The 25,516-nt window shown below is 36.7% G+C and overlaps 1 protein-coding gene across 2 annotated transcripts; it reads left to right on the top strand.

Moving 5' to 3' along the window:
• The first annotated feature begins 970 nt into the window (after positions 1–970).
• Positions 971–18,450, top strand: LOC110804836 (protein RRC1). Of its 2 annotated transcripts, XM_022010442.2 has the most exons (18): positions 971–1,128; positions 1,198–1,343; positions 1,414–1,549; positions 1,716–1,761; positions 5,332–5,395; positions 5,472–5,615; positions 6,844–6,954; positions 7,130–7,295; positions 8,499–8,611; positions 8,715–8,783; positions 11,090–11,311; positions 11,912–11,970; positions 12,066–12,150; positions 12,377–12,514; positions 13,491–13,715; positions 13,819–14,609; positions 15,843–16,009; positions 17,951–18,450. In XM_022010442.2, exons 2-18 carry the CDS (start codon positions 1,269–1,271, stop codon positions 18,238–18,240), a joined length of 2,901 nt encoding a protein of 966 aa, XP_021866134.1. In that variant the 5' UTR covers positions 971–1,128; positions 1,198–1,268; the 3' UTR covers positions 18,241–18,450. The 2 variants fall into 2 exon arrangements, with proteins under 2 accessions (XP_021866134.1, XP_021866135.1); XM_022010443.2 differs by lacking the exons at positions 971–1,128; positions 1,198–1,343; positions 1,716–1,761 and having other exon boundaries at positions 1,410–1,549.
• The last annotated feature ends 7,066 nt before the right edge of the window (positions 18,451–25,516 follow it).

Raw genomic sequence — 25,516 nt, 5'->3', positions numbered from 1 at the left:
GTAGTGAACCTCACCGATCACACCACCTTACAACATAAGAGCATTAAACTCAAATAAATACAAAGGTTATGCTACCATTCTGTTTCATTTCTACTATGATGCGCGCTCATTCGATCCCCTGCAATACAAACTTTTGACAAGTTATTTAAAATGCATTTTGTTTTTTTGATTTCCTGAAAATGCATAATGCTTCTGCTACCTAATTTGACTGTGTTGGGTATGGATTGATAATACACTCAGCTCGCCTACTAGGATATAGATGGACATACTCCTTGATAACGTATGGCTACTTAGCCTATCATTTTACACAGTTTATTTTGGTTCTTAGTTTTGATAACTCGGGGGTACGACGTGCGCTAGCGCATCGTCCAACAACTAATTATTTCAAACACAAGAATGAATGCCTATTCCTGCATTTTTTTTGTTGCAAGGATTCAACTCTAAGACGTATCATATAAAAGTTCCCATTTTTTTTAATATATAGGCCAAATCTTGTCAACTCCTATGTCACTTTTGGCGTGTTCGGCAATAGCGTTTGAGGTAGCGGGTAGCGTTTTGACCTAGTCAAGACGCTACTTGTAAAACTTGTAAGTATTTGGCAAGGTAGCGATTTAGGTAGCGTTTAGCAGTAGAGGTAGTATTTGGGTAGCTTTTATCAAACGTCAAAATTAGTAGCGGGTAGCTTTTGACAAATTTATAATAAAGTTTTAAACATTATTTTACCTTTTAGTTTATTTTAGAATATCAACATTACTTTACCGAACACACATATCAGTTAGCCGCTACTTTAACAACTAACTGTTACCCGTTACTATTCAACGTTACCCGCTACTATTCAACGTTACCGCTACTCAATCGCTAACCGCTGATTTTGCCGAACGGCCGTTTTGCGTAATAGTGAAAGAAAAATCTCAAGTTAACAAATGAAGAAAACAGGACAGGTGTAATTTCACGATTTATAAGTATTTACTGATTCGGTCCTTTTCTCCCTCAAAGAACCCAAAATAGGGCGTTCCTTCTTCTTCGTCCTCACTCCCTTCCTCCTCCAAACAAAAACATTGAGAGGAAAGTATTTCGAGTATTCGAATATTTCCAGAAAAATTGAATTCTACAGTCAGTACCTCTTAGGTAAATCAATTGTTGTCTTAAATTTCCAGATTGATTTTGTCATTTTTACTCAATTTTTTATTTTTGCAGATTTAGGGGTTCAGTTTTTTCTCAATTTAGGGGTTTTTGGGGTCTGGTTAGTTTGATATTGAATCAGAGAAATGAGTTCTTTCTCAATCACTCGGAAGAAGACTCCTTTCCAGAAGCATCGAGAAGAAAAAGAAGCAAAAAAGAAGGTGAAACATTTTAGCTGTTTCTGCTGATTGGTGGTGTTGGTCTATATGTTAATTGGTTATATGTTTATAGAGGGCAGAAGATGAAACAGCTCGTCTTTACGAGGAATTTCTTGAATCGTTCCAAGGCGAGGATGCTCCTGGCTCAAAGACCTTTGTTCGAGGTGGTTTAATCAATCCGAATGAGAAAGCAAAAGTCGATTTGGAAGGTTAGCATCGGGAGTTTAAGAAATATTTATCGTAATAAACTTGAGCTTTATCTGTTGCATACTCTTTTTTTTTTTTTTTGTTTCATTTGTGTTATGGAGATGCTTTTACACTATACTTTGGGCACATTAATAAAAATATGGACCTTTTATTATTCGCAAATGGCAGGTGGAATTTCCAAAGATGGTGTATCTGGTTCGAAGAAGGGGAGTAGGTAAATTAATGCATTTAGATTATACATGTTATAATGCTCCATTGATTAGCCAATGTGAGTTGAAAATTTGTAACATCTGTTTTCTAGAATTAGGTGTTAGAATACTTAGGTTCCTATTTCTTATCTAGTTATTATGCATTGTATTACCTTATTTATTTCTTTAGGCATCTTTCATATAGTTGTATAGCTTATGACCATCTCAAATTTTTTAGCGAAGATAGGGCACTTTTGTTTATCCGACATGAACTTTTTACTTGAAAACAGTATGCAGTGGGCTTGTTCTTTTCACCGTATAAATATAAAGTTTGAAGAAAAATAAGTTCAGATAAGGTGTTTACAGTATGCTGTGATGATCAAGATAGTGTCATTAGGTCTATTTGTTTAGATTAGCATGTAGACAAACTGATGTAATGAAAGATTTGATTACTAGATAATTTGCGTTGCGAAGATGCGAATGGCTTGTTCTCTTTCAACCCTTCTTTGAAGGTGGGGAAGAGGACATTGATGTAAATTTTTGGTTTTTGGTATAAGTTGCTTGTACTTAAACGTTTCATTTTGGTAATACAATTTCTCTTATTTGCTGGGAAAAAAAGTAGGTTCGGAAACTTCAGATAAGGGTGGAATTAAGCAATAAGTTACTATGTGCTCAAATAAGGGTAAATAAGTTCATATTAATCCCGGTAAACACTGCCAATTTTAATTCACAGTTAGGTAATTTTAGATACGTTCAGATTAGAGCCAGTATGTTTAGAAGAATCACATGAGGGCTAAGGCCTAGTTGAGTTTTAATGTGAAAAGAACAAAGCATAATTAAACCAATGGCATAGCAAATTAGCAACAATAGTCTTTAGAGAGTAACGTCCTTTTATTTTATGGTCGCAGACTGAATCCAAGTTATATGTCTATGGAAATTAAAAAATGAGATTCTACTAGACCTGTAATCTTGTTAGCTTTTTTGGTCATCCATTTTTATTTACAACCCCTCGTGAATGAGATGGGGGAAGTGATGGCATACCACTTCGGTAAAGTTATCTAATCTTAGTTGTCTCATTATGTGTTCAAGGTTTGGTATGATAAGCATTAGTCCTGTTATAAAGTTTTAAATACAATTGGAAATTATAACCTATTAGAGGTAATTAATGTACCGGCTAGTTTATTTTAGTGGTTTGTAGGAGGGTAAAACTTCCACTAATGTTAATAGTTTTCCTCTATGATTCTTGTAAAATGAGGAAGTACAACAAATCAAAAATTATGTCCTGCTTTTGGTAAGTGATATACCTCTAGAGCACTTGGGTGTAAATTGAAATTCTATGAAGAAATGCACATACTTAGAGATAAAGAAGAACATGGCACTTTCCTTGCAAAATTACATAGAAATTCATGCCAACCATCATTTATTACCTCTTACCAAATGTGTCATTAATGGTAGACAATGCAACAACTCATATTCATATTTTTCACTTCGAAAGTATTTACAACTTAATAGTGAGAAAATATTAATTTTTAAATTAATGTTATTTAGGAAACTCTGTTGTTTTGTGCCGAAGTAGTTTCCTTTAGGATTTGTTTGCCTTAAATCTTCTTTTTTTTGCTTCACTTTTCTCCTCTCCACTTCTAATTCCCTTATATTCTTTGTTTCCCGATCTCCACTTCAAATATTGCGCATATAGTATTCTAAAACTGAACGAAGCAGGATATAGAAATGTATGGACAACAAATGTCGTTTAATGACCTTGTTGGTGTTTGATGTATCTAAAGCCAAAAATAAGCATGAATTTGTAGATTTATTTCAACATCTTATATGTAACTGCTAATACAAAGGCACAATAAAGTGTCGATTACCCTCCACATTATGTGTTGGAAAAAGATGAGTGTCTATTGATAGGTTATCGCGAAAGCTGGTTATATGAAGATATTTCTCAACAGGGTTTTGTTTTTCTGTTTTCTTTTCTACTATCATTTGATTTCTATGGATATCGTGTCCTCTGGTTGTATATACTACACTTTCTTCTTTCATACTCCCTCCGTTCCTTGATGTTCTTTCCATTTGGAATCTTGACACTATTCACAATGGAATAGAAACTTTTGAATTATTTCCAATGTCTAAGAAAAAACAATGGGTTTTGTTTGATTCGTCTCAATGAGTCCTTTTATTTTTTGATAAATTTCATTTTATTTCAATCATAACCAAAGCTGTAAACCAGCAGAATACAACAAAACAACGAGCAAGCTTCCTAACTAGCGAGACAATCAGGCAACCCTTCTAGTTACTAGAAAGAACAACAAAAACAAACTAAAACAACCTTTAAGCTACATTGCATAGCTTTTTTACATTGAAGACTCTAATACAAATTATGTATTGAATTTGCCTAACAAGGCCATTAACATCATTTTGACTCTTCTGAAAACTCTTTTGTTCCTCTCTTTCCAAATCTGATAGATAGAGATAGCTAAAGCCATTTTGTATACCTGATACATAACATTGTTTTTATTATGGTCTCTGATGGCCCTTTGGAGCTCTTGATGCTACTTCTCTGGTTCTCTGTTACAACCAATCCAAACCAAAACCTTGCCCCAGATTGAAGTGGTGACAGCACACTCGAAACACTCAAAAAACAGGTGATTCAAAGATTCACCAATGTTACCACATAGGCACCCTGCCCCAAACATCTGCACCCTGCACACCGAATTTTGCTAGTCTTTCACAAGTTGGGAGTCTACCCAAAATAGCCAACCAACAAATAAACAAACACTTCGGGGGTGCTGGGGTATTACAAATGAATTTCCTCCAAGGAACTCTGTTGTTTTCTCCTTTCACTTCTCTATAGATCTTTCTCATCACCAATGTATCACTGTTGTTGTGATTCCAAAAACCTTATTAAGCCACTTGATTGCTCAAAAAATCTGAGCAACCCAGGAAGCCTGAGGAGGGGGCTTCATCTAAGCAATGTTGTTGTTCTTGATGTATTACAAATGGAACTGTTGTTGTGAATCCTTGTGATTGCAAACCTTATTAAGCCACTTGATTGCACTAAAAATCTTCCTGATTACCCCGGACACCTGAGGAAGGGGCTTCATCTGAGGAATGTCGTTCTTGATGTAGTACAAATGGACCCATTTGTACTTTAACAATATGAAAATTTTATAATTTTTGTTAACACATAATTAGATATACCAACGATGTAAAATGTGCATTGGAAAATGAGCGAATAGGAAATGGGAAGAATATTTAGGAACAGAGTGAGAAAGTATGATAGGAAGTACCGCAAAAAGTTGCCACTGTAAGTATAAGCTGATACTTATTCTGAACCAAAAGAACAGAATAAATATGGTTATTTTTTATTTATGAGTAGATGGAATGCAATGTAAACTTGGGTTACTAGAGTCGCAGAATTGATTCCAACTTTGATGTTTATAGCGTTGCTGCACAACTTATTTTTCATGTTTTAATAGTTAATAGGTTAGTTTTTTCTTTGTCAATTCTGCCTATTTGCTCTTTTCTTCTTGGAAGTGTTGCTTTTCTACACTGTTGGTGCTTTGCCGAGTGAAATCGATGTTCGCAATTGGCAGATATGTTCCATCATTCTTACCACCACCAACGGCAGCAGCTAAAAGCAGAGAATATGAGAGGGAGGTAGGAATACATCATGTAAGATTTGTCTTGCCTTTTCTACTTGGTAAGAGTTCTAATTCTTAGATTTCACTTACAGGAACCCAGAGAGAAGTCAAAGGAAAAGGAGAAAGGAAGAATGAGAAATATTGACAACTTTATGGAGGAGCTAAAGCATGAGCAAGAGATGAGAGAAAAGAGAAATCAAGACCGTGACAAATGGCGGGATGGGGAACTTCCTTCTGTGAGTGGCTCTAATTTTGATGTAGAATTCCCTAATTGTTTGTCCTTTTATCTCTTATTCCATTTATTCACACACATGTAGTAGAATGCGCAATATCTCCCATGGTTCTGCTTGTAATTTTTAGATATTATCTTATATTGTTTGTCAACTCTCATTAATTATGCCTTGCACAGTTGAGGAGGAAACGATGCGAATATCTCTATTGTTCATTTATTTAAAAAATATCCTGGTTTATGTACTTGGTTGAGACTCAAGAACATATATATATATAGAGAGAGAGAGAGAGAGAGAGAGAGAGAGGACAACTTGTAATACTGTGAATGACTTACTGCTTTTATGTTGTTTTCACCTTCCATCGACACGAAGGAAGCTGAAAAGCGACATCCTTAATTGCATCATGCAAGACTATCGGAAATTATTTGTTGCTGATTAGCTCTTGTTCTATTGGCTCTAAGTTCAAGTCTGTGGTGCTTCATTTCTCATTGTCAAGTTGTCTTCACCTTAAGTTGTTATGAACGGAGTTGAAAAAGGGTATATCTTAATTGCATCATGCAAGATTTTTTGAAAGTATTTGTTGTTGATGAGCTCTTGCTCCTGTTGCCATCTGGAATGCATGTCTTTGGCATACCTAAGCTCAAGCCTGTGGTGCTCGTTTCTAAGCAAATCAATAAGAAAATGCATATAGGCATTGAGCAAGTACATGTCTAGATTACTCTAAATCCTACTAGAAAACAAACGCAACTCCTAAACCTATTAGGAAGCTGAAATCAAAGTAAATACAAATCCTAGCATAACTCAGGATTTAAAATCACGAAAATCAAATCCTGAACAAGTTAGGAATTGAAATACATGAAAAACAATTCCTGACACAAGTAGGGATCGAGAAACACGAAAAGAAAATCCTAAACAAGTAACCCAACCCAAAATCATAAAAACAATTCCTGACGCAACCACGAGCTAAAACCCACGAAAAACCTGCTCAAACGAATGGCAAAAACATGCTAACTAAAAACATGACAACATAAACTATGTAAAGTAGAACCATGCTTGCTACCGCATCAGGTAGGGGCGACTAAAGTTCTAAACTGCTGGATTTTGAGAAATGCCTGTCTGGTGGGGCCATACTAGTGAAAAAGATCTGGTCTACTTATTCTTTCTAGCACCATTTTGTTTCTTTTATTGCATTCCTATGATTTTTACTTCGACATCACTGTTTACTTTTTGTCAGCCAATTACTCGATTTGATGAGCTGCCTGACGAGTTTGATGCTGGGAGGGGTTCTTTTGATGACGGTGATCCGCAAACAACAAATCTCTATGTTGGTAATTTATCACCGAAGGTTAGTCTGTGAAAGTGCTGTTGAAACTTTGTCTTGTGAATATATTTCCTTTCCTTTTTATTACAGAAATAGTTTATACGAATGAGCTCAAAATTTCTAGATTTTCAACATAGGTTTTCTCCAAATATTGTTTTATGAGATGTTGATGAAACTGTGAATGCCTTGCATGATTTAGGTGGACGAGAGTTTCCTTTTGAGGACCTTTGGGAGGTTCGGACCTATTGCTAGCGTGAAAATCATGTGGCCGAGGACAGAAGAAGAACGAAGGCGGCAAAGGAATTGTGGGTTTGTTGCTTTTATGAATAGGGGTGAAGCACAAGCTGCTAAAGATGAAATGCAAGGTTTGATGTGATGTCTAAAATGTTTTGGAAACTGTATCGGGGTATGAAAAGTCTGATACTTTGATAACTACTTTGGTGGGTGGCTTAACATTTTGAATGAAAGAAAGTAACAAGAAACTGCAAGAAACACCTATTAAACACGTTTACAACCAATTGTTTCCAGGGTGTTTTTGGTGAAAAATTGTGGGTTTATGGTAAAAAATTGTAGACATGTAAGTTGAGTATTAGATTTAGGAACAGTTAATTTTGTATGTTGGTTTCCACTTTCTAATCCTGATTTGTTTATAGCTGATAGTTGGAGTGAAGAATATTAGAATGCTATTGCAAACGAACAGTAACTCTGGTTTGACAAGAGGGGGTGGGGGATGACAGAAAGAGAAACTTGCCAAAAGGTCTGATACATATGAGATTCTTTAGGCTCCCCCTCTCCTTTATTCCCAATAGTTTCTGTAGGCTTTTCATTCCCCTCATTAAATAATAGTGCTGTTTTCTCGGCTATAGTAATTTTTTGTTTTGTTTGAAAGCATTGTTTCTGCTTTTCAGCTCCTTCCCCCCCCCCCCCCCCCCCCCATGCAACATACCTTAACAAGACTGCAGATTTGAGGAGCATTTGTTTATGGGACAATGCGCATTACTTGGGTTTGGAATTTGAGGGCAGAGTGTGTTGAGTTGGGTGGTTAGATATTTTTTTCCAGCGGCTAACAATTGTGTGTCCCTTCACTCTTACCGTAGGTTATTCTGAAATCTATGTTTCCATGCCCCCAGTCGCTCCCCAAATGTCGTAATCCTTTCCTCGTACATTGTTTCAGAGGTCTTATCTTCCAATAACTGATAAAAGGGTTTTTATTTACTTGAAGCAAGTCCTTCCTGTTGAAGAGTCATTCTTAGTTAGTGATCTTTCTACCATAAGATGGCCTATTTGGCTCTCTTCCAATTTGCGAGAAGAGGAAAAACAATAAATAAAGGAGCTGGTTTGAATAAACATGTACACTGTAACGGTAGTTCTTAATATTTTAAAAATGTACACATATGGTGCGTCAAATATAAATTACTCATGAGATTTGAGTTTTCCCTGTGCCATATACGTATATCGGTTCAGTTACCCTTGTGGTAATTAACATTTGATTCTCCTGAATTTTCTTGAGTGCAATTTGAGGCTTTTGTAGATGCAAATGCAATAAAAGGTCGGTTTTTATGCTTCAGGGGTGGTTGTCTATGAATATGAATTGAAGATTGGATGGGGTAAATCAGTTGCTCTTCCATCACAAGCGCTACCTGCACCTCCACCTGGTCATATGGCAATCAGAAGTAAAGAGGTTGACTAGCTTAGTTGCCAACCCCCCCCCCCCCACCCCACCCCCCCACCCACCTTAGCTGTTAGAATTCTTTCTCAGTGGTTTCATCTGATTTGATTAACAGGGTGGCACCGTAATCTTGTCTGGTTCAGGCGCCCCAGTGGCTCCAGTCTCAAATCAAAACTCTGAGCTGGTATGTTTTCTTTTTCTTGCTTGATAAGTGTCTTTTCACTCAGCTTGTGTGATGAAATTTTTGAACAGCTTGTGTGATGATTATACTAGAGCACTCTCTAATTTTTGAAGGCCATGGACTAGCTCATAATCTATATGTTTTTAACTTTGAAAAGCAGTACATTTTTCTTTCTCCCTGATTAATAGTATATTTGTTAATTTTTAAGGCCCCCTTCGGTATCATTGCCAGTTTTCTGTTTTTGGTTTTTTGATTTTCAAAGGAATATGAATTGGGTTGAATTATGAACTTAAAAGTTAACATCCCTATAATAATCATATTGATTTTGTAAACTATCTTTTGTGGTTTCCGTATTTTCTTTTTTAGTTTTCGAAAAAACAAAAAACTTCGCAACAAAAACGATAATGAACGGGCCTAAGCTGTTTAAATTATTCATGGTTTAGGGAGCTCTAGTTTTATGCACTTATTTTACCCAGGACTGTGTGACTGTACGTTTAGCCTTGCAAGTTGGTATTGTATATATTATTCCGTAGCCTCATGCAATTTTTGGTTGGGGGTTGGAGCATTTGATTCATCTGGTATGTGTTAGTTGCAACCAATACTTTATCTGGATACATGCTTCTGATCATTTCATGTTTGCATCTAAAGGAGAGAACTCTGTACCGATACTTGGTTAGTGTATGCATGAATGCATGATTATCATTTAAAGAAATAAAAAACATAAGGACGTATGAAAATTAGAGATCGATACTCAAAAATATTAAAACATGCCAATAAATTTGTAGAACGATTATAGCAACAATGTCCATCTATTTGGACGTGCTCTTTCTATTTCTATTACCTTTTTTGAACTGTAAGGCATTAATACTTCAGATTGTGTAGTACTGAGTAGAGGAGAGGGATGAGGGGATTAGATAATCACTTAGGAAGCCACGTGAGCTAGGTCTATAATGGTACAAGCTCTAAGAAAAATAGGATTCTAGCTAATCTTATGCTTGTGCGCTTGTCCACCAGAAAGATTTGACAAAGTTATTTTGTGAAGTGCTCCTTTATCCGGGCTAGTGATGGACTATGCAAAGGAAAGCAAGTTCTCTTCTTATGTATTCTGATTTCCACCCTCTAGGATGTCCATCTTCATTCTTATTCCGGTTCTATCTTGGGCCTCTGCTCTATCATCTATCTTTCGCTCTGATGTTTTCATCTCTCTTTCTTTCCCTTGCATCAAGAATACTAGCCGACACCCCTAGAGTCAGAATTACTGTTTGCCAATCCGAATTTTTTCTTCACTAATTTCTCTTTCCTGAATGTTTACTAGCCCTGCTCCAAAGTACTTGCTGCTTACCTTTTTGGTTTTCACACTTCCTATTTATGGATGTCTCAAATGTTTTTTCACTATTACTCTTTGGTTCTCTCTTTCTATCTCTCTTATGCCCCACTATCCATTATCCATTTTTAAGTCTTTCAACTATTACATACCATGCCCTACCACCCTGATATGATAAACAATAAGGGACAAAGGGAATAGTAGGCAACATTTGTCTTTTAGGGTTAAAATTTGTTAACTTGCCGAGCTTCACCAAAGAGTTCCGTGTATTGTTTACATTTGCGCAATAGCTTCTTGATTGGTTGGGTGGTCAGGTTAATTACATATAAGCTTCTTCAATGTTAGTTTTAGAATAACTGCTAATTGGTATCTTGGTATGGAATGAAACATCTTCCTGGATATGAGATAAAATGATGTTTTAGAGCAGATATATTCAACATGGATAAAACTTCCAAATTTCAAAAGTTATTCTACCTTATGATTTCCTGTACGTTTGAATAATGTAATTTGAATCAGAATATCATTTTGAGATTGACAATGATACATTAGACCATAATTAGGATGCAATGCAATCACTAACCACTATGGAACATTACACTTGGATAAGTAGGAACAATGATAACTAATTTCTTGGAATTCAATGTAAATATGTAGTTTTTTTTTAATTTTTTTTAATTATTAGTGTTTGGAGAAAATAATGCCGTAAGTGCTTGAAGTGCTTTCTTTATTCTTCTTCGATGGTGGGATGACCCCACACAATTGATAAATTTGTTATTGGTGGTCATGATTCCTACGAAGCTCCCAATTCAGTGGAGACTTGTGCTTGTAATGCTTTCTTTAATCTTCTTCGATGGTAGGATGACCTCACACAATTGTAAATTTGTTATTGGTGGTCATGATTCCTATGAAGCTCCCAATTCAGTGGAGACTTCAAAATGCTCAACTTATTATATGATTTCTGACACTTTGTTGCTTCCATCTTTAGGTCCTTACTCCTAATGTCCCAGATATAACAGTTGTGCCTCCCGAGGATAGGCATCTTCGCCATGTCATTGATACCATGGCTTTATATGTTTTAGATGGAGGATGTGCTTTTGAGCAAGCAATAATGGAGCGTGGACGGGGGAATTCTCTTTTTAGTTTCTTGTTTGAACTTGGCTCAAAGGAACATATGTACTATGTTTGGAGGCTCTATTCTTTTGCTCAGGTGTGTTTTCTTATGTACTTAAATGAAGTGGGTTGGTTAAAGAGGTCTTCTCGTCATGAATGTTTTATTTCTCATATGTTCCATGTAACGTTCTTCTGTAGTACCAAAGCTTCTGATGTAAGCATGTTTATTTGATTATCATGTTTAAGATAAAGCTACTTCTATAGTAATTTTAGTTGCATCCAGTATTGGAAGTTCTCCATGGGAAAATCTAATTTATGAATTTTCTTGAAAACTTTTCTCACTAATGGTGTTTGCTGTGAACAAGTAATCATTTCTTAGGCTATCGTGTTCTCATTTTAGTTAACAGGATATTTAAATATGCTTTCTTAAGTAAGAATGTCTAAAGATCAATGTCTATATAATATATGGTAATGATGTATGCAGCACTTAGGGAGTTAGGGTTGTAAATAACATCAAATGCATTTCCTAAATTGGAATTAGTTTAGGAATGCATGCCAAAAACAAGCGTCCGTAATTAATGTTAATTATAAGTTGATACTAAGGGCTGCATACATCATTTTCCTATAATATACTAAAAATCATTCTTGCTTCATGTAAGCTATGTAATTCTCTCTGATGTTTGTACACTTGATTCAGGGTGACACTCTCCAGAGATGGAGAACAGAGCCTTTCATTATGATAACTGGTAGTGGGAGGTAAATTAGCCCCCCTTTTCATGTTTGTTTAAGTAGTTCTATATTTCCCAGACTTCATATTAATATATGTATGTTTATATTGTGGTTGGTTTCAGATGGGTGCCACCTCCTATTCCCACAGCAAAAAGTCCAGACCTCGAAAAGGAGTCTGGCACAACATATGCAGCAGGAAGAACCAGGGTACTTTTTCTTAAAATGCTCTTGCTACTGCGTATGGGTCCATCACTAATTCACTATGACCCATATCTTTGCACCTTGGAAAATTTCTCCAGTATTAAACCTTAAGCATCACCATTTCACCATTTGCCTTAAAAAGACTTTCTTCTTTGGGGGTAGATGTTTGCATCTTTACCCATAAAGTTTTGTCTCTCTTCTGATCCGTGGAAATTTTTCTGCTTATGTGCAGCGTGTCGAGCCTGAAAGGACACTTACAGACTCTCAGAGGGACAAGTTTGAGGATATGCTGCGTGCTTTGACCCTAGAGAGAAGTCAAATTAAAGACACTATGGGATTTTCCTTGGATAATGCTGATGCTGCGGGTGAGGTATGCATTACGTGTTGGTTTGATTATGCGAGCGAAGGGTAAAAAAATCTAAAAAATCATGGGGATAATGTGGTTTTCAGGATTGTGACCCTGTCAAGTGCAAACCAAGTTTAGAACAGGAATGAAAAGTGTGGCATGTGTTGAATCACCCCCATCATTTCAAAAACCATGTTCTAGTTTTGACTGTGCCATAGTGTGGTCAAAATTGAATTGAAATGTAAATAAATAAGTTATCTGTGAGGGAGTATTCCAATTGGAAAAGAGTGCATGTCTAGTATACCGACACACATTATATTTAATTATGTAAATAAATAAGTTATCTGTGAGGGAGTAGTTTAATTGGAAAAGAGTGCATGTCTACTTGTCTAGTATACCGACAAACAATATATTTAATTATTTAACTATTTTTTCTGAACACTTTGGTACTTAGGATCATGAGTCGGTAAAATCCAAACCGAGTTTGAAATAGTGAAAAAAGTGGCTTGTGGTAAGGAACTTAAGATATTCATTCCATTTAAAAAGGAATCTCCGATTTTAGGCCTCCTTGAATATATAGCACTAGTATAATGTGTCTAATTGGTATGGAATACTTGAATTTGTTGTATGTGAATCACTTGTAATACCATTTTCTAAGTGTAAGCAAACTTTTTGGCATAGTGAGAAGATTCTTATTGTTGATCAACGTGGATTGCAATTGTTAAAATAATCCAAACATGTCCTCTAATTTCGATACAAGATAGGCTTATGTTGTTTTCCTTTCTCTATTTGATTTGACAACTGATGCCTCTATCAAGCTTTCTCTGTCACCGACCAAGGCTGTTTTACTAATAATGTCTCGTGCCTCATAGTTTGGGAAGCACTTGACTACTTTGTTGAGTTAGACTCTATGAAGGTTATACATGTATAGGATTAGTATCTTCTCCAATGTCTTTACTATTAAGTTTTTACTTATATTGGTTCTTGGCTTGCATGGCAGATAGTTGAAGTTTTAACAGAGTCTCTTACTCTGAAGGAAACACCAATACCCACGAAAGTTGCCAGATTGATGCTTGTCTCTGACATTCTTCATAATAGCAGCGCTCCTGTGAAGAACGCGTCAGCATATCGTACAAAATTTGAGGCGACATTGCCTGACATAATAGAGAGCTTTAATGACTTGTACCGTAGCATAAGTGGAAGGATCACTGCTGAAGCTCTTAAGGTTAGCGCTTGATTTGGTAATTGTTTTGTTTACATATACTCTTTCTTGTATCTTCTATTAATTTTTCTTGTTCACTGACCCAAAATTTGTACCGAACTTGTAGGAGAGGGTGTTGAAGGTGCTTCAAGTTTGGTCAGACTGGTTTCTGTTTTCAGATGCTTACGTTAATGGATTGCGAGCTACTTTCCTTCGACCGAGTACTTCTGGGGTTATTCCTTTCCATTCCATCTGTGGTGATGTACTAGAACTAGATGAAAAGGCAGGCCTCCCTGAACATATGAGTGATAGGAACAAGACTAACCAGGACGTGGCATTGGCTATGGGAAAGGGAGCTGCGATGTTAGAGCTGCGTAGCCTCCCCCTTCCCGAGCTGGAGAGGCGTTGTAGGCACAATGGACTGTCACTCGTTGGGGGTAGAGAAATGATGGTTGCACGATTGCTTTATCTTGGAGAGGCTGAGAAGCAACGTGGATCTGAGCTAGAAGAGGACTTGAAATATGTACAGGCTCAACCAAGCTCAGGTAGATATGCAAATGTACAGAGAGATGTGAATGTTGAGATGGAGGCTGCACAGTCAGCAACATGGAACCATTATGGGGATGGTGCGGAAGCACAAAAAGTTAACTATCTGCCGCAAGCATTTTCCATTCCTCAACCTGAAGTGAAAGCATTCTCGAACAAAGAGAAAGTGGAGACTATCTTGCCAGCCTCAAAGTGGGCTAGGGAAGATGATGATGATGAGCCTAAGCAAAGATCTAGTGGTCTGGGGTTGAGTTATTCATCTTCTGGGAGTGAGAATGCTGCAGATGATCCTTCTAATGCTGAGGATAATGAGTTTGCAGCTCAGACTAGTACTGCAACGCAGCCGGAAGTCACTTTAAATGAAGAACAGAGGTTTGTTTAACTGTGCTTATAACCTTATTTGCTACCGGTGTAATTTTTGTTAGTTTCTCTCTTTTATGAGTTTCTTCCGCTTTACTTATCACTCTCAATTTCTTTGACATGGGATGGGAGCATGGAAGTCTTGCAGAGGAATGCAGACCTTTTTTTAACTATTGTACAATTAGGACATTGTTGTAATCTTAAGTCACTTTGGTTAGTGAAACCCTCTCCGCCTGTATGAGCGGCTTTGGAGCTTCAGAATTGCATCTTCTCTTTAGTTTTCCTGTATAAACAAGTGATTGAAAGAATTAGTATAGCTTCCCTAGGTCCATACTTGAGAAACTTGAGATGTGCTGATGATTGGATATATGTAAGGGTGTTACTAAATACCGCTGGCTCACTACTGCCATGGTAAATTCCATTTTTGCCTTTCCCCTTATCTCTCTCCTCTCTCCCCATGTGACCGTCACCATCCCAGCACATAGCCGTCACCACCTGCCTGCTACCTCACCACACCAGCCATCACCACCCCGACAGCCAGCAGCTTACTCCCTCTCTCTAACGCGACTCCAACCACAACCCACCTATCTCTTTCTCCTCAGCCTTTCCTCTTAATGCACAGCCACCAATACCATGAACGCCTAGCAGTCGCCAGCATATTATTTTTATCACCTGAACCCGTGGCGGGATTCAGAGTAGACGCTACTGCACTGGTGGCTGCGTCTGCTCTGGACTACACCACCTAAACGGCAGCCTGATTGTAGATGCCGCTGCTGGCTCAGATGTCAATTTTGTTTTCCTGGAGGCCGCTAGGCGTTCGTGGGAATGGTGGTTTGGCGTGGTAGCTGTGTGGAGGGCAGGAAAGTGATGAGAAAGGGAAGGAGATGGAGGAGGGAGAGAAGGCTTGGTGTTGTGGTGGATGAGCTGCTGGGGTGTGGTGGGTGGGTACTGGATAGACAGTGGCGTGGTGGCTTGGGAGAGGATAGAGAAGGGGAGGGGCAAAATTTGAAGTTACCACGGAAGTAGTGAGTAATTTCTGGCGGGAAATAGTGATTTACTTTTGTTATAAGAGCAAAGAACTCTAGTTGTATTTTCCACTGTCCTTTGTCTCTGCAAAAAATATGATAATGATAGAGGTCTGATTTCTCATGTTCATACATTGTAATTTACCAATGTTAAATTCTTTAGCTTATATATCTACGTAACCTCTCACATATTTGATGTGGCTCTTCACTTCTTTTTCAGACAAAAATTGAGACGTCTAGAAGTTGCTTTGATGGAATACCGGGAGTCTCTCGAGGAACGAGGTGTCAGAAGTGCGGAGGAAATTGAGAGGAAGGTTGCAGTACATAGGAAACGTCTGGAATCAGAGTATGGGTTGTCAGGTTCAAGTGAAAATCTTCCCAGGAATAGTAAGTTTTTCCTCGTAATTTTATAAGTCACATCATAGTACAAACAACCTTTTTCAAAAGGTAGAGCTTGTTTCTTCTCTCCAAACAGCCAAAGAGGAGAAGTTCCAGGGAAAAAGAACTGATATATTACTTCCATCCACTTTCTTTTTGCATGATCTCAATACTCCGTACAATTCTAGTCACATATTTTATGTGAATGTACCTAGTTTATATTGTACTCCCTCCATTTATATTTAATCTACATGATTGCCTTTTTATCAAAACCAAGGTTCCCATACAAAATCAGGAGAGAGAAAAGGCAATTTATGATAGTGACATGCATAAAGTAGTTTATGTGAGATTTAAGTGGTGGACCCATTGTCTAGAAATAGTAAGTTACAAGTGTGTAGGTTAATAAAGGTTCAAAAAAGGAAAGGGAGTACTTGACACGCGTTCCCTTATTCACAATATATACCATGTGTTGTTTGTATGACTAGCAAAGGATGTAATGTGTTTAAAAATGTGTACTTGTTATTTTCTTCGAGAGGGTTACCAAAGGGTATGGTGCTTTTTTCTTGTCATATGTGATAATTTCACTGCAGTTACACCACATAAGTTGGTCAATTCGGGAGTGCTAATTGAAAACGAGTCACTGGTCTTTTTACTTATGGCCATAGGGTTTAATTCTTTACAAAAACTTATAGAAGATGGTCTTATGTATAAGACCGACTTCTTACCAAATAGTTATACTTTTTAATCAAATAGTTACTCAATGTGATCGAATAGTTATATTCTACTATTATTAATTACTTTCTCCAATCAAATAGTTATACTTTTTAATCAAATAGTTATACCTTTTAATCAAATAGTTATAGTTTCTAATCAAATTGTTATCTTTTTTAATGCTGACATCAGCTGTTTTACGCATATGGTGGTCTCATAGGACTTGGAGACATACTCTTGATTCTTTTGCATGCTTTATATTTTGAAGCGAGTTCATGAGAATTCCTGATGACATTGGCACCTTTCTGCAAATCATACGGCTTTATATTTTGGTTTTGTTCTTTAAACTTGAAGTACTGACAAGACCTTGTCATCAATAGCTAACTGCCCATTATTTTCTCTCCTTGGGACTTGGGATTTTTTTTTTAATCATTGTGTAATTCTTTCTCATAATCCGTAGTATTGCCGTCACCCAAGCACGTTAACAATAGATTTTTGATGAGTGGCTTTCTTTAACCATCTGTTATTTCGGTTCTCATAATCCTTCAGTCCCTGTTTAACCATCTGCTCTATCTTATCCATCCACTAAAAACGGTGAAACCTGCATTGGAATATACGTAGGTTTTGCATGCGCGAGTAGTATGGTCCAATAAAAAAAAGGTATATATGGTAGACAAAATGTTACGGAGTATTAACTTTATGGGATGGAGGGAGTATTTTCGTCTATTTTATATTACATTGTTTAAAATTTTGGCTTGAGATGTGTGCTAGAACTGTTTCTCCTTGAAATGTTATTTTTCGGGTGTGTCGGGTTGGTTTACACTGCAGTTTTGGAGTGAGGTGATGATGCAACTGGGCATTGAGCATTTTCTACATTCTGGACTTTGCCTTGTGGTTGATGCATCAATTTCCAAACATTGCTTTTTCTGTTTTTAAGGATATGTAAACCCTTAAAAGGACAACCCTAATTCATTATTTTGGATGATTGCTTCATGTTTTCCAATTTTAATAAAGAAAAAGGGGGTGGGGGGAAGATTCATGTTTCCTGACATTGTGTGGTGCATTCTCTTTGTATTTATGTTCTGTGGCTAATTCTGAAAAGTTTTGGAATGGTCTTGTATGCTCTTTGTTCTGTTTCTTGTTCGCTCCCTCGTTAACTTGGCAATAGAGTATTTAACCAACTCTTGTATGCTTCAATGTTTGGTTCATGCTGATGTGCTGTATCGGCAAATGCTGCAGGAAATTCAGAGAGAAGAGACAAAAGGGATGATTTGCGAGAATCTTCAAGAAAACGGCACCGCAGCAGGAGTCGAAGTGGGAGCCCACCACGGCGGGGATCACATAGGGATACAGAAGACTCCGACAGGGAATACCGTGCAAAAAACAGGTCTAAATCTCAAGATTCAGACAGCGAGCGAATCAGAAACAGAAGTAAAGACCGTGAGAAGAGCGGAGGTCTTGAGAGGGATGATCATCAGAGAGATAGGGGACAAGAGAGAGACAAGGATAGAAGAAGAAGAATTAAATGATAATTGTATTTGTTCTGTATGAATTGGTTTAGTTGCTTAACAAGGATGGCTATAATTGTAAGTTTGCTTGTTGCTTATTAGCTTTGTGCTTGAATGAAAAAGTCGGTCCTAAATATTCACTTAGGAATCATGTATACTTTGCAGGACTCACAGTATTTTCACTTTATCATTAGACTTTGGCTGGCTCTGTTTGACGAGCACTTTCATTCACCTTAAATGACTAAGAGCTAATAATGTAAGTCACATTAAATGATTAGAATTATTTGGAAAAAAGCTGAAATAAATAAAATTCAAGGTGGGTTTTTGGAGTGAAATCCAGACGTCCGATCTAATGTTCGTTAGTCAGGAGCTGAAAGCTTGTTTTTTCCTTTAAAAATCAAACCCATAATAACTCAGAAATTGGTTACCAAACAGCAACAACAATAACAATAGAGCCCCATAATCAATCCTAGAAGGAGATTAAATTAGGACAAGATCACAAAGTTGATACGCCAAACTGTCAGAAATTAATCAAAACAAAAGGTTTTATCGATTGAATTGTGAATATACATATATATATATATATATATTTTTTCACATAAGGAACTCAAGGAGATAAGAAGATAACCAAAGGAGAGAGAAATAGTGGTTACAATATTGGCTGTTGGAAGAAATGGACATCCTCCCTAGCAAAAACCTTTTGGAAAACCTGAAAACTAGCCAAGAAAAAGATCAATTACTCCGATCAAATAAGAAGCCTAAACGGAAAATCACGCAGTTTATATTTGATAAAACCACAAATAGTGATACACATATGACTGAAATGGAAGAACAACATGGTGCTGCTGGCAATCATATATATGGTACCCACCCAGGGCACACAAAGCCCTGCCATGGTAGGTTCCCAACCCCCACATTGTCCTTTCGTGATATGATACGGGGGAAGCAGTTACCTCTCAACGTTAACCCCCTAAAAGGAGCAAATATGAGAAATTAGAAAGCAAATCATAAATTTTTTTGGACCCCCATTTAAAAGTTTCTGGATCCGCCCCTGGGAAGCAACACAATGGTGCATAGATTATGCTCACTGAAGAGGAAGATGATGTATCAGACGATGATATTGCACCGGAAGAAATCATACAGGCTGAACGTTGTCCCATCATCCTCTTGACCAAAGAGAAGCAGAGAATGCATAAGCCTTGGAGAAACTCCCTTATCATCAAGATGTTTGACGGTAAATTGGGGTACATGGGACTTATTCGTAGGCTAAAGAAAAAGTGGAGCATTAAGCGAGAGTTATCCCTAACTGACATTGGATACAGATATTTCATAGCAAGATTTACAAATGAGGCAGGTTACAACTATGTTCTCACCCAGGGGCCGTGGATGCTGGATGATTGCTACCTCACAAAAAGTAAATGGGTCCCCAATTTTTATACCAGATGAGGCTCCGATCAAAATTCTCACAGCTTGGGTGCGCATCCCAAATCTGTCAGTGGAGTATTTGATATTAACTTTCTTAACAAGGTTGGATCCAAAATTGGCAAGGTGCTTAGAGTGGACAAACCCACAACTCAAGCAGACAGGTTAGTTCACAAGACTTAGTGTAAAAATTGATCTCACAAAACCCCTCTTAATATTCTGGTTAAAAGGAAGGATTTGGAGAGTTCAATATGAAGGCATTCGGATGATATGTTATAAATGTGGAATTATGGGACATGATGTTAGGTTATGATACATATGACAATACATAAATCATGCGGAAAACCATAAAGCCAGGAAAGCATATTATTTACACATAATCTTTTAGCATAGTATAGATGCATACACTTTGTAGCGTGCCTTCCCTAGCTGCGCCCGAACCGAACAAGAACAAGTCTTTAGGACTCCAAGTGTCGTCCCTCCGTAGATAGTCCACAGTACATCCGGATCCGCCTCAAGATTGATCAACTAGAATCGCCATTAAGAAGCTTAGGAATTTTCGGCTATTATTGTGCAAGAGTGTGGCTGAATTTTCTTTCAAAAACTTACCCTTTGAATACTTCAATCGTACCCATAAATTATGACCCTAGGCCCTTATTTATAGAGATTTGGAAAGGGAATTGAAATCCTAGTAGGATACGATTTAGTTAAACTTAGAATCCTACAAGGACTCTATTTAATTAAATAATCCTAATAGGAATAGGAATTTAATCACACACCAAAAACCTAATAGATTTAGGAATTGTGCATGGACGCAAACACACACGCACGGAGCCACGAGGGCGCCCGCACGCGTGCGCTCGGCCCACGCAGCCCACGCTGGGCAGCCTTGCCTTGGCGCGCTGGGCCTGCCTTGCGGTGGGCCTGGCGCTGCCTTGGGCTGGGCGTGCGCGCGTCCTTGCTTGCTGGGCGATGGCCTGGCTTCGTGCTGGGCCTTCGTCCGGCAGGCCTCGTCCGATGCTTATTCGTACGATACGCTTACGATTAAATTCCCGGTTCCGGAATTCATTTCCGATACGAACAATATTTAATATTTCCGATTCCGGAATTAATTTCCGTTTCGAACAAATATTTAATATTTCCGTTTCCGGAATTATTTTCCGATTCCGATAATATTTCCGATTCTGACAATATTTCCGTTTCCGGCAATATTTCCGATTTCGGCAATATTTCCATTTCCGATAATATTTTCCGATACGTACCATGTTTCCGTTTCCGGCAACATCTACAACTTGGATAATATTTATATTTCCGATACGATCCATATTTCCGTTTCCGGCAATATCATCGTTTCCGGAGTATTCATTTCTTGCTTGTGACGATCTCAGCTCCCACTGAAACCAAGATCCGTCGATTCCGAATATCCATAGATAGAGTATTTAATGTCATTAAATACTTGATCCGTTTACGTACTATTTGTGTGACCCTACGGGTTCAGTCAAGAGTAAGCTGTGGATTAATATCATTAATTCCACTTGAACTGAAGCGGCCTCTAGCTAGGCATTCAGCTCACTTGATCTCACTGAATTATTAACTTGTTAATTAATACTGAACCGCATTTATTAGACTTAACATTGAATGCACACTTGGACCAAGGGCATTATTTTCTTCACATGAAGAGGCTCATTGTCCCACATCAAGGGTAGCGGATGATGATAACATGGATAACCTGAACAATCAACTTGTCAATACCAATATCAATGTCACAAAATTGAAAAACAACCCGGAAAATCGAGAAGACTTTGGCTCTTGGATGTTAGTCAAGAATCCAGTTAGAAAACACACACCTCGAATTGACAAGAACAATACAACTGCCGAAAAAGTGGTTGGTGGCGGCGAGAAGGGGGCTAGTAGAACAGGTCGGAGCAAAGATAATGCAGCAAGGATCATGGGTGGCAAAGAAACAGACGGGATTAGGGGGATCGGGCTCGATTTCTATTCTAGGAAATCAAGAAGATTCTACTTGGAGCACAACTAGGAACTAAATAAGGAAAATTAGATGTGGTTGATAGTGGAGTGGAAGAAGTCAACTACACTACTGTCAATTTAGGGGGAAAATCACAATTTTTACAACATATATCCAACATTCCTAGCAATAATAATACTTCCTTTAATACAGGAAAAGATTCGAGGGTTCAACAAAAATTCCTTGCTCCTAGGAATATTACTAAGATTTATTCAAAAGGTCTTGCGCGCACAAGGTGTACAATAAATTTATTGTACACCAAGATAACTTTTATGCATTTTTTTTTGTAACTTTAATCTACTTTTTTGTAACTTTTATATTATAAAAATAAAAAGTTGATAGATAAACATTTTAAAGGGTTAAATAATTAATTTATACATTATCAGTGATTGTGAAGAAATAATTTTTATTCAAATAAAAAATTTTATCACTAAAAAATAGATAACTTTTACATATGTAAATGTAACTTTAAAGTATTTTAAATCAACTTTTACTCTGGTGTACAATATTTATTGTACACCACTTTTAAATAAGAATTTGTGTATCAAGAAAAGAGGCTTAATCCTAGTCAAAATCCATAAGAGTCGTAAATGAAAACTCCCCTATTGTCAATTACAAATTTTTTAAAACGACCGTCTGACCGGTCAGACCACCCACCCATGGGTGTGTCGCGGGTCAGTTCGCGGGTCGTGGGTAGTTTTACCGGGTCGCGTATAAATTCTGTTTTTGCAGGTCATTTTCCATTTTCGAATCGGTAATTCATTTCCTCTCTCTTCGCAACCCTCTGCCCCTCTCTCTCCTCAAACTCTCTGTCTCTCCCCTCCTCTAATCGCCGCCGCCCGTCCAGACCTCATCGCCGCCGCCCGTCCAGACCTCATCGCCGCCGATGTCCACTTCCTCGTCGCCGCCGCTGTCCAGTTCCTCTTCTTTCCCGTTGTCCACTTCCTCGTGTTGTGTCAATAAATGAGGTAAATCTTCTATTCCTCAATTCTTCTTGAGATTTATTGGTTGTTTGGTCGTTGTTGTTGTTCCTCTACTCTACTGCTTTGGTTGATGTTGTTATTCTTGATGGTGAATAGTTTTAGGATTTTTATTTTGAGTTTTTTTAATTTGATTTTAATTTTAATTTTTGTTTTTGATTTCATTTAGTTTTTTATACGATTAGAATGAATTAGATTAGGTTTTTGTTTTTTCATTTTTTGTGATTTTGATTTGATTGATTTTTGATGTGGTCTTGGTGATTTCCACGGTAGTCAAATTACCGTCAATGAGGCTCAATCTCGCAGTGGTGAAATGATAGGGCGATTGTGGAGGTGCGGCTAGGGAAGGCGAAGTTTCAACGGAATGATAGGGCGACTGTGGTGGTGCGACTAGGTCAAATAACAAAAGTCGATTGCGGTGGTAGTAGAGGCGAGCCACGAGTTTGATGTTGCTCGAAAAGAAGCGAAAGAAATAGCTGGCGGACATCAAAGTTACCAGATTCAATGTCGCGAATTGATGCAGAAGCAATCGGTGACTTCAATCGCGAATGAACAGTCTCGCGGTGGCTGCGCTAGTCCCTGCTGGTGGCCGCGGACGAACATTGTTGTTGTTATTTTAATTAGATTTAGGTCAGAACAATTTTGTTTTAGTTACGTTATTGATTTTGTTTCAGTTGAGAATATGTTTGTTTTAGTTTTGATATTAGTTAAGAAATACTCCTATTTTAGTTAAGAATAATTTACTTTTAGTTAAGAAGAAATTCCTTTTATTAGAGGTAAAGTTGTTTTAGTTGAGAATAATGACGTTTTAGTTAAAAAAAATTCTGTTTTAGTTACGACTATTTTTGTTTTAGTTAAGGTTATTTTGTTTTAGTTGAGAATATCGATGTTTTAGTTGGCTTAACTAACAAAAAATACTCTACTTATATCGGTTAACTTATTATTTCCATTGCTTAACTAATTTGTTTTGGTGCTAAACTAATTGGTTTTAGTACTTAACTAATTAATTCCGTTGATTATCTAATTGGTTTCATTGCCCAACTAAATAGTACTAATATTTAACTAATTAATTAATTAATCAATATAACCAATTCGTTAAGCAATAGAACCAATTAGTTAATCAATGAAACCGTTTAGTTAATCAATGGAATCAATTAGGTAAGCACTGAATCCAAATAGTTAAGTAATGAAACCAATTAGTTAAGCATTGAAACTAATTAGTTGATCAATGAAATCCAATTAGTTAAGCAATTAAATCTAATTAGTTAAACAATGCTGCCAATTAGTTAAGCAATAGAATCAATTAGTTAAATATGTAACTAACTAGTTAAGCAATGTAACTGATTAGTTAAGCAATGGAAATAATTAGTTAAACATTAGAACATATTAGTTAAGCACTGGATCCAAATGGTTAAACATTGAAATTAATTAGTAAAGCATTGAAACTAATTAGTTAAGCCATTAAAACTAATTAGTTAAGCAATGAAACCAATTAGTTAAGCAATGCAGCCAATTAGTTAAACATAGAAACCAAATAGTTAATCAATAGAATCAATTAGTTAAGCATTGTAACTAATTAGTTAAACATTAGAACCGATTAGTTAAGCAATAGAACCAATTAGTTAAGCAATAGAACCAATTAGTTAATCAATGAAATCGTTTAGTTAATCAATGGAATCAATTAGGTAAGCACTGAATTCAGATAGTTAAGTAATGAAACTAATTAGTTAAGCACTGGAACCAATTAGTTAAGTACTGGAACCAATTAGTTAAGCACTGGAACCAATTAGTTAAGTAATAGAACCAATTAGTTAAGCAATGGAACCAATTAGTTAAATAATAGAACCAATTAGTTAAGCAATAGAACCAATTAGTTAAGTAATGAACCAATTAGTTAAGCATTTGAACCAATTAGTTAAGCAATGAAACCAATTAGTTAAGCAATGAAACCAATTAGTTAAGCAACAAAACCAATTAGGTAAGTAATAGCACCAATTAGTTAAGCAATGGAACCAATTAGTTAAGCCTGAAATTCAATTAGCTAAGCAACGGAACCTATTAGTTAAGAAACATAACCAATTTTTTAAGCACTGCAACCAATTAGTTAAGTAATAGAACCAATTAATTATGCAATGAAACCAATTAGTTAAGCCTGAAATTCAATTAGTTAAGCAACAGAACCAATTAGTTAAGCAACATAACCAATTAGTTAAGCAACAAAACCAATTAGTTAAGTAATAGAACCAATTAGTTAAGCAATGGAACCAATTAGTTAAGCATTTGAACCAATTAGTTAAGCAATGAAACCAATTAGTTAAGCAATGAAACCAATTAGTTAAGCAACAAAACCAATTAGTTAAGCAACAGAACCAATTAGTTAAGTAATAGAACCTATTAGTTAAGCAATGGAACCAATTAGTTAAGAATTTGAACCAATTAGTTAAGCAATGAAACCAATTAGTTAAGCAACAAAACCAATTAGTTAAGCACTGGAACCAATTAGTTAAGTAATAGAACCAATTAGTTAAGTAATATAACCAATTAGTTAAGCAATGGAACCAATTAATTAAGCCTGAAATTCAATTAGTTGAGCAACGAAACCAATTAGTTAAGCAACGGAACCACTTAGTTAAGCAACAGAACCAATTAGTTAAGTAATAGAACCAATTAGTTAAGCAATGGAACCAATTAGTTAAGTTTGAAGTTCAATTAGTTAAGCAACGAAACCAATTAGTTAAGCAACAGAACCAATTTGTTAAGCACTACAACCAATTAGTTAAGTAATAGAACCAATTAGTTAATCAATCGAACTAATTAGTTAAGCATTTGAACCAATTAGTTAAGCACTAGAATTAATTAGTTAATCAAT

The sequence above is a fragment of the Spinacia oleracea genome, chromosome 2 (assembly GCF_020520425.1).
Source record: "Spinacia oleracea cultivar Varoflay chromosome 2, BTI_SOV_V1, whole genome shotgun sequence".
In the NCBI taxonomy this organism is placed as follows: domain Eukaryota; kingdom Viridiplantae; phylum Streptophyta; class Magnoliopsida; order Caryophyllales; family Amaranthaceae; genus Spinacia; species Spinacia oleracea.
The sequence above is the reverse complement of the archived record's forward strand: the minus strand, read 5'-3'. Positions and strand labels throughout refer to the sequence as shown.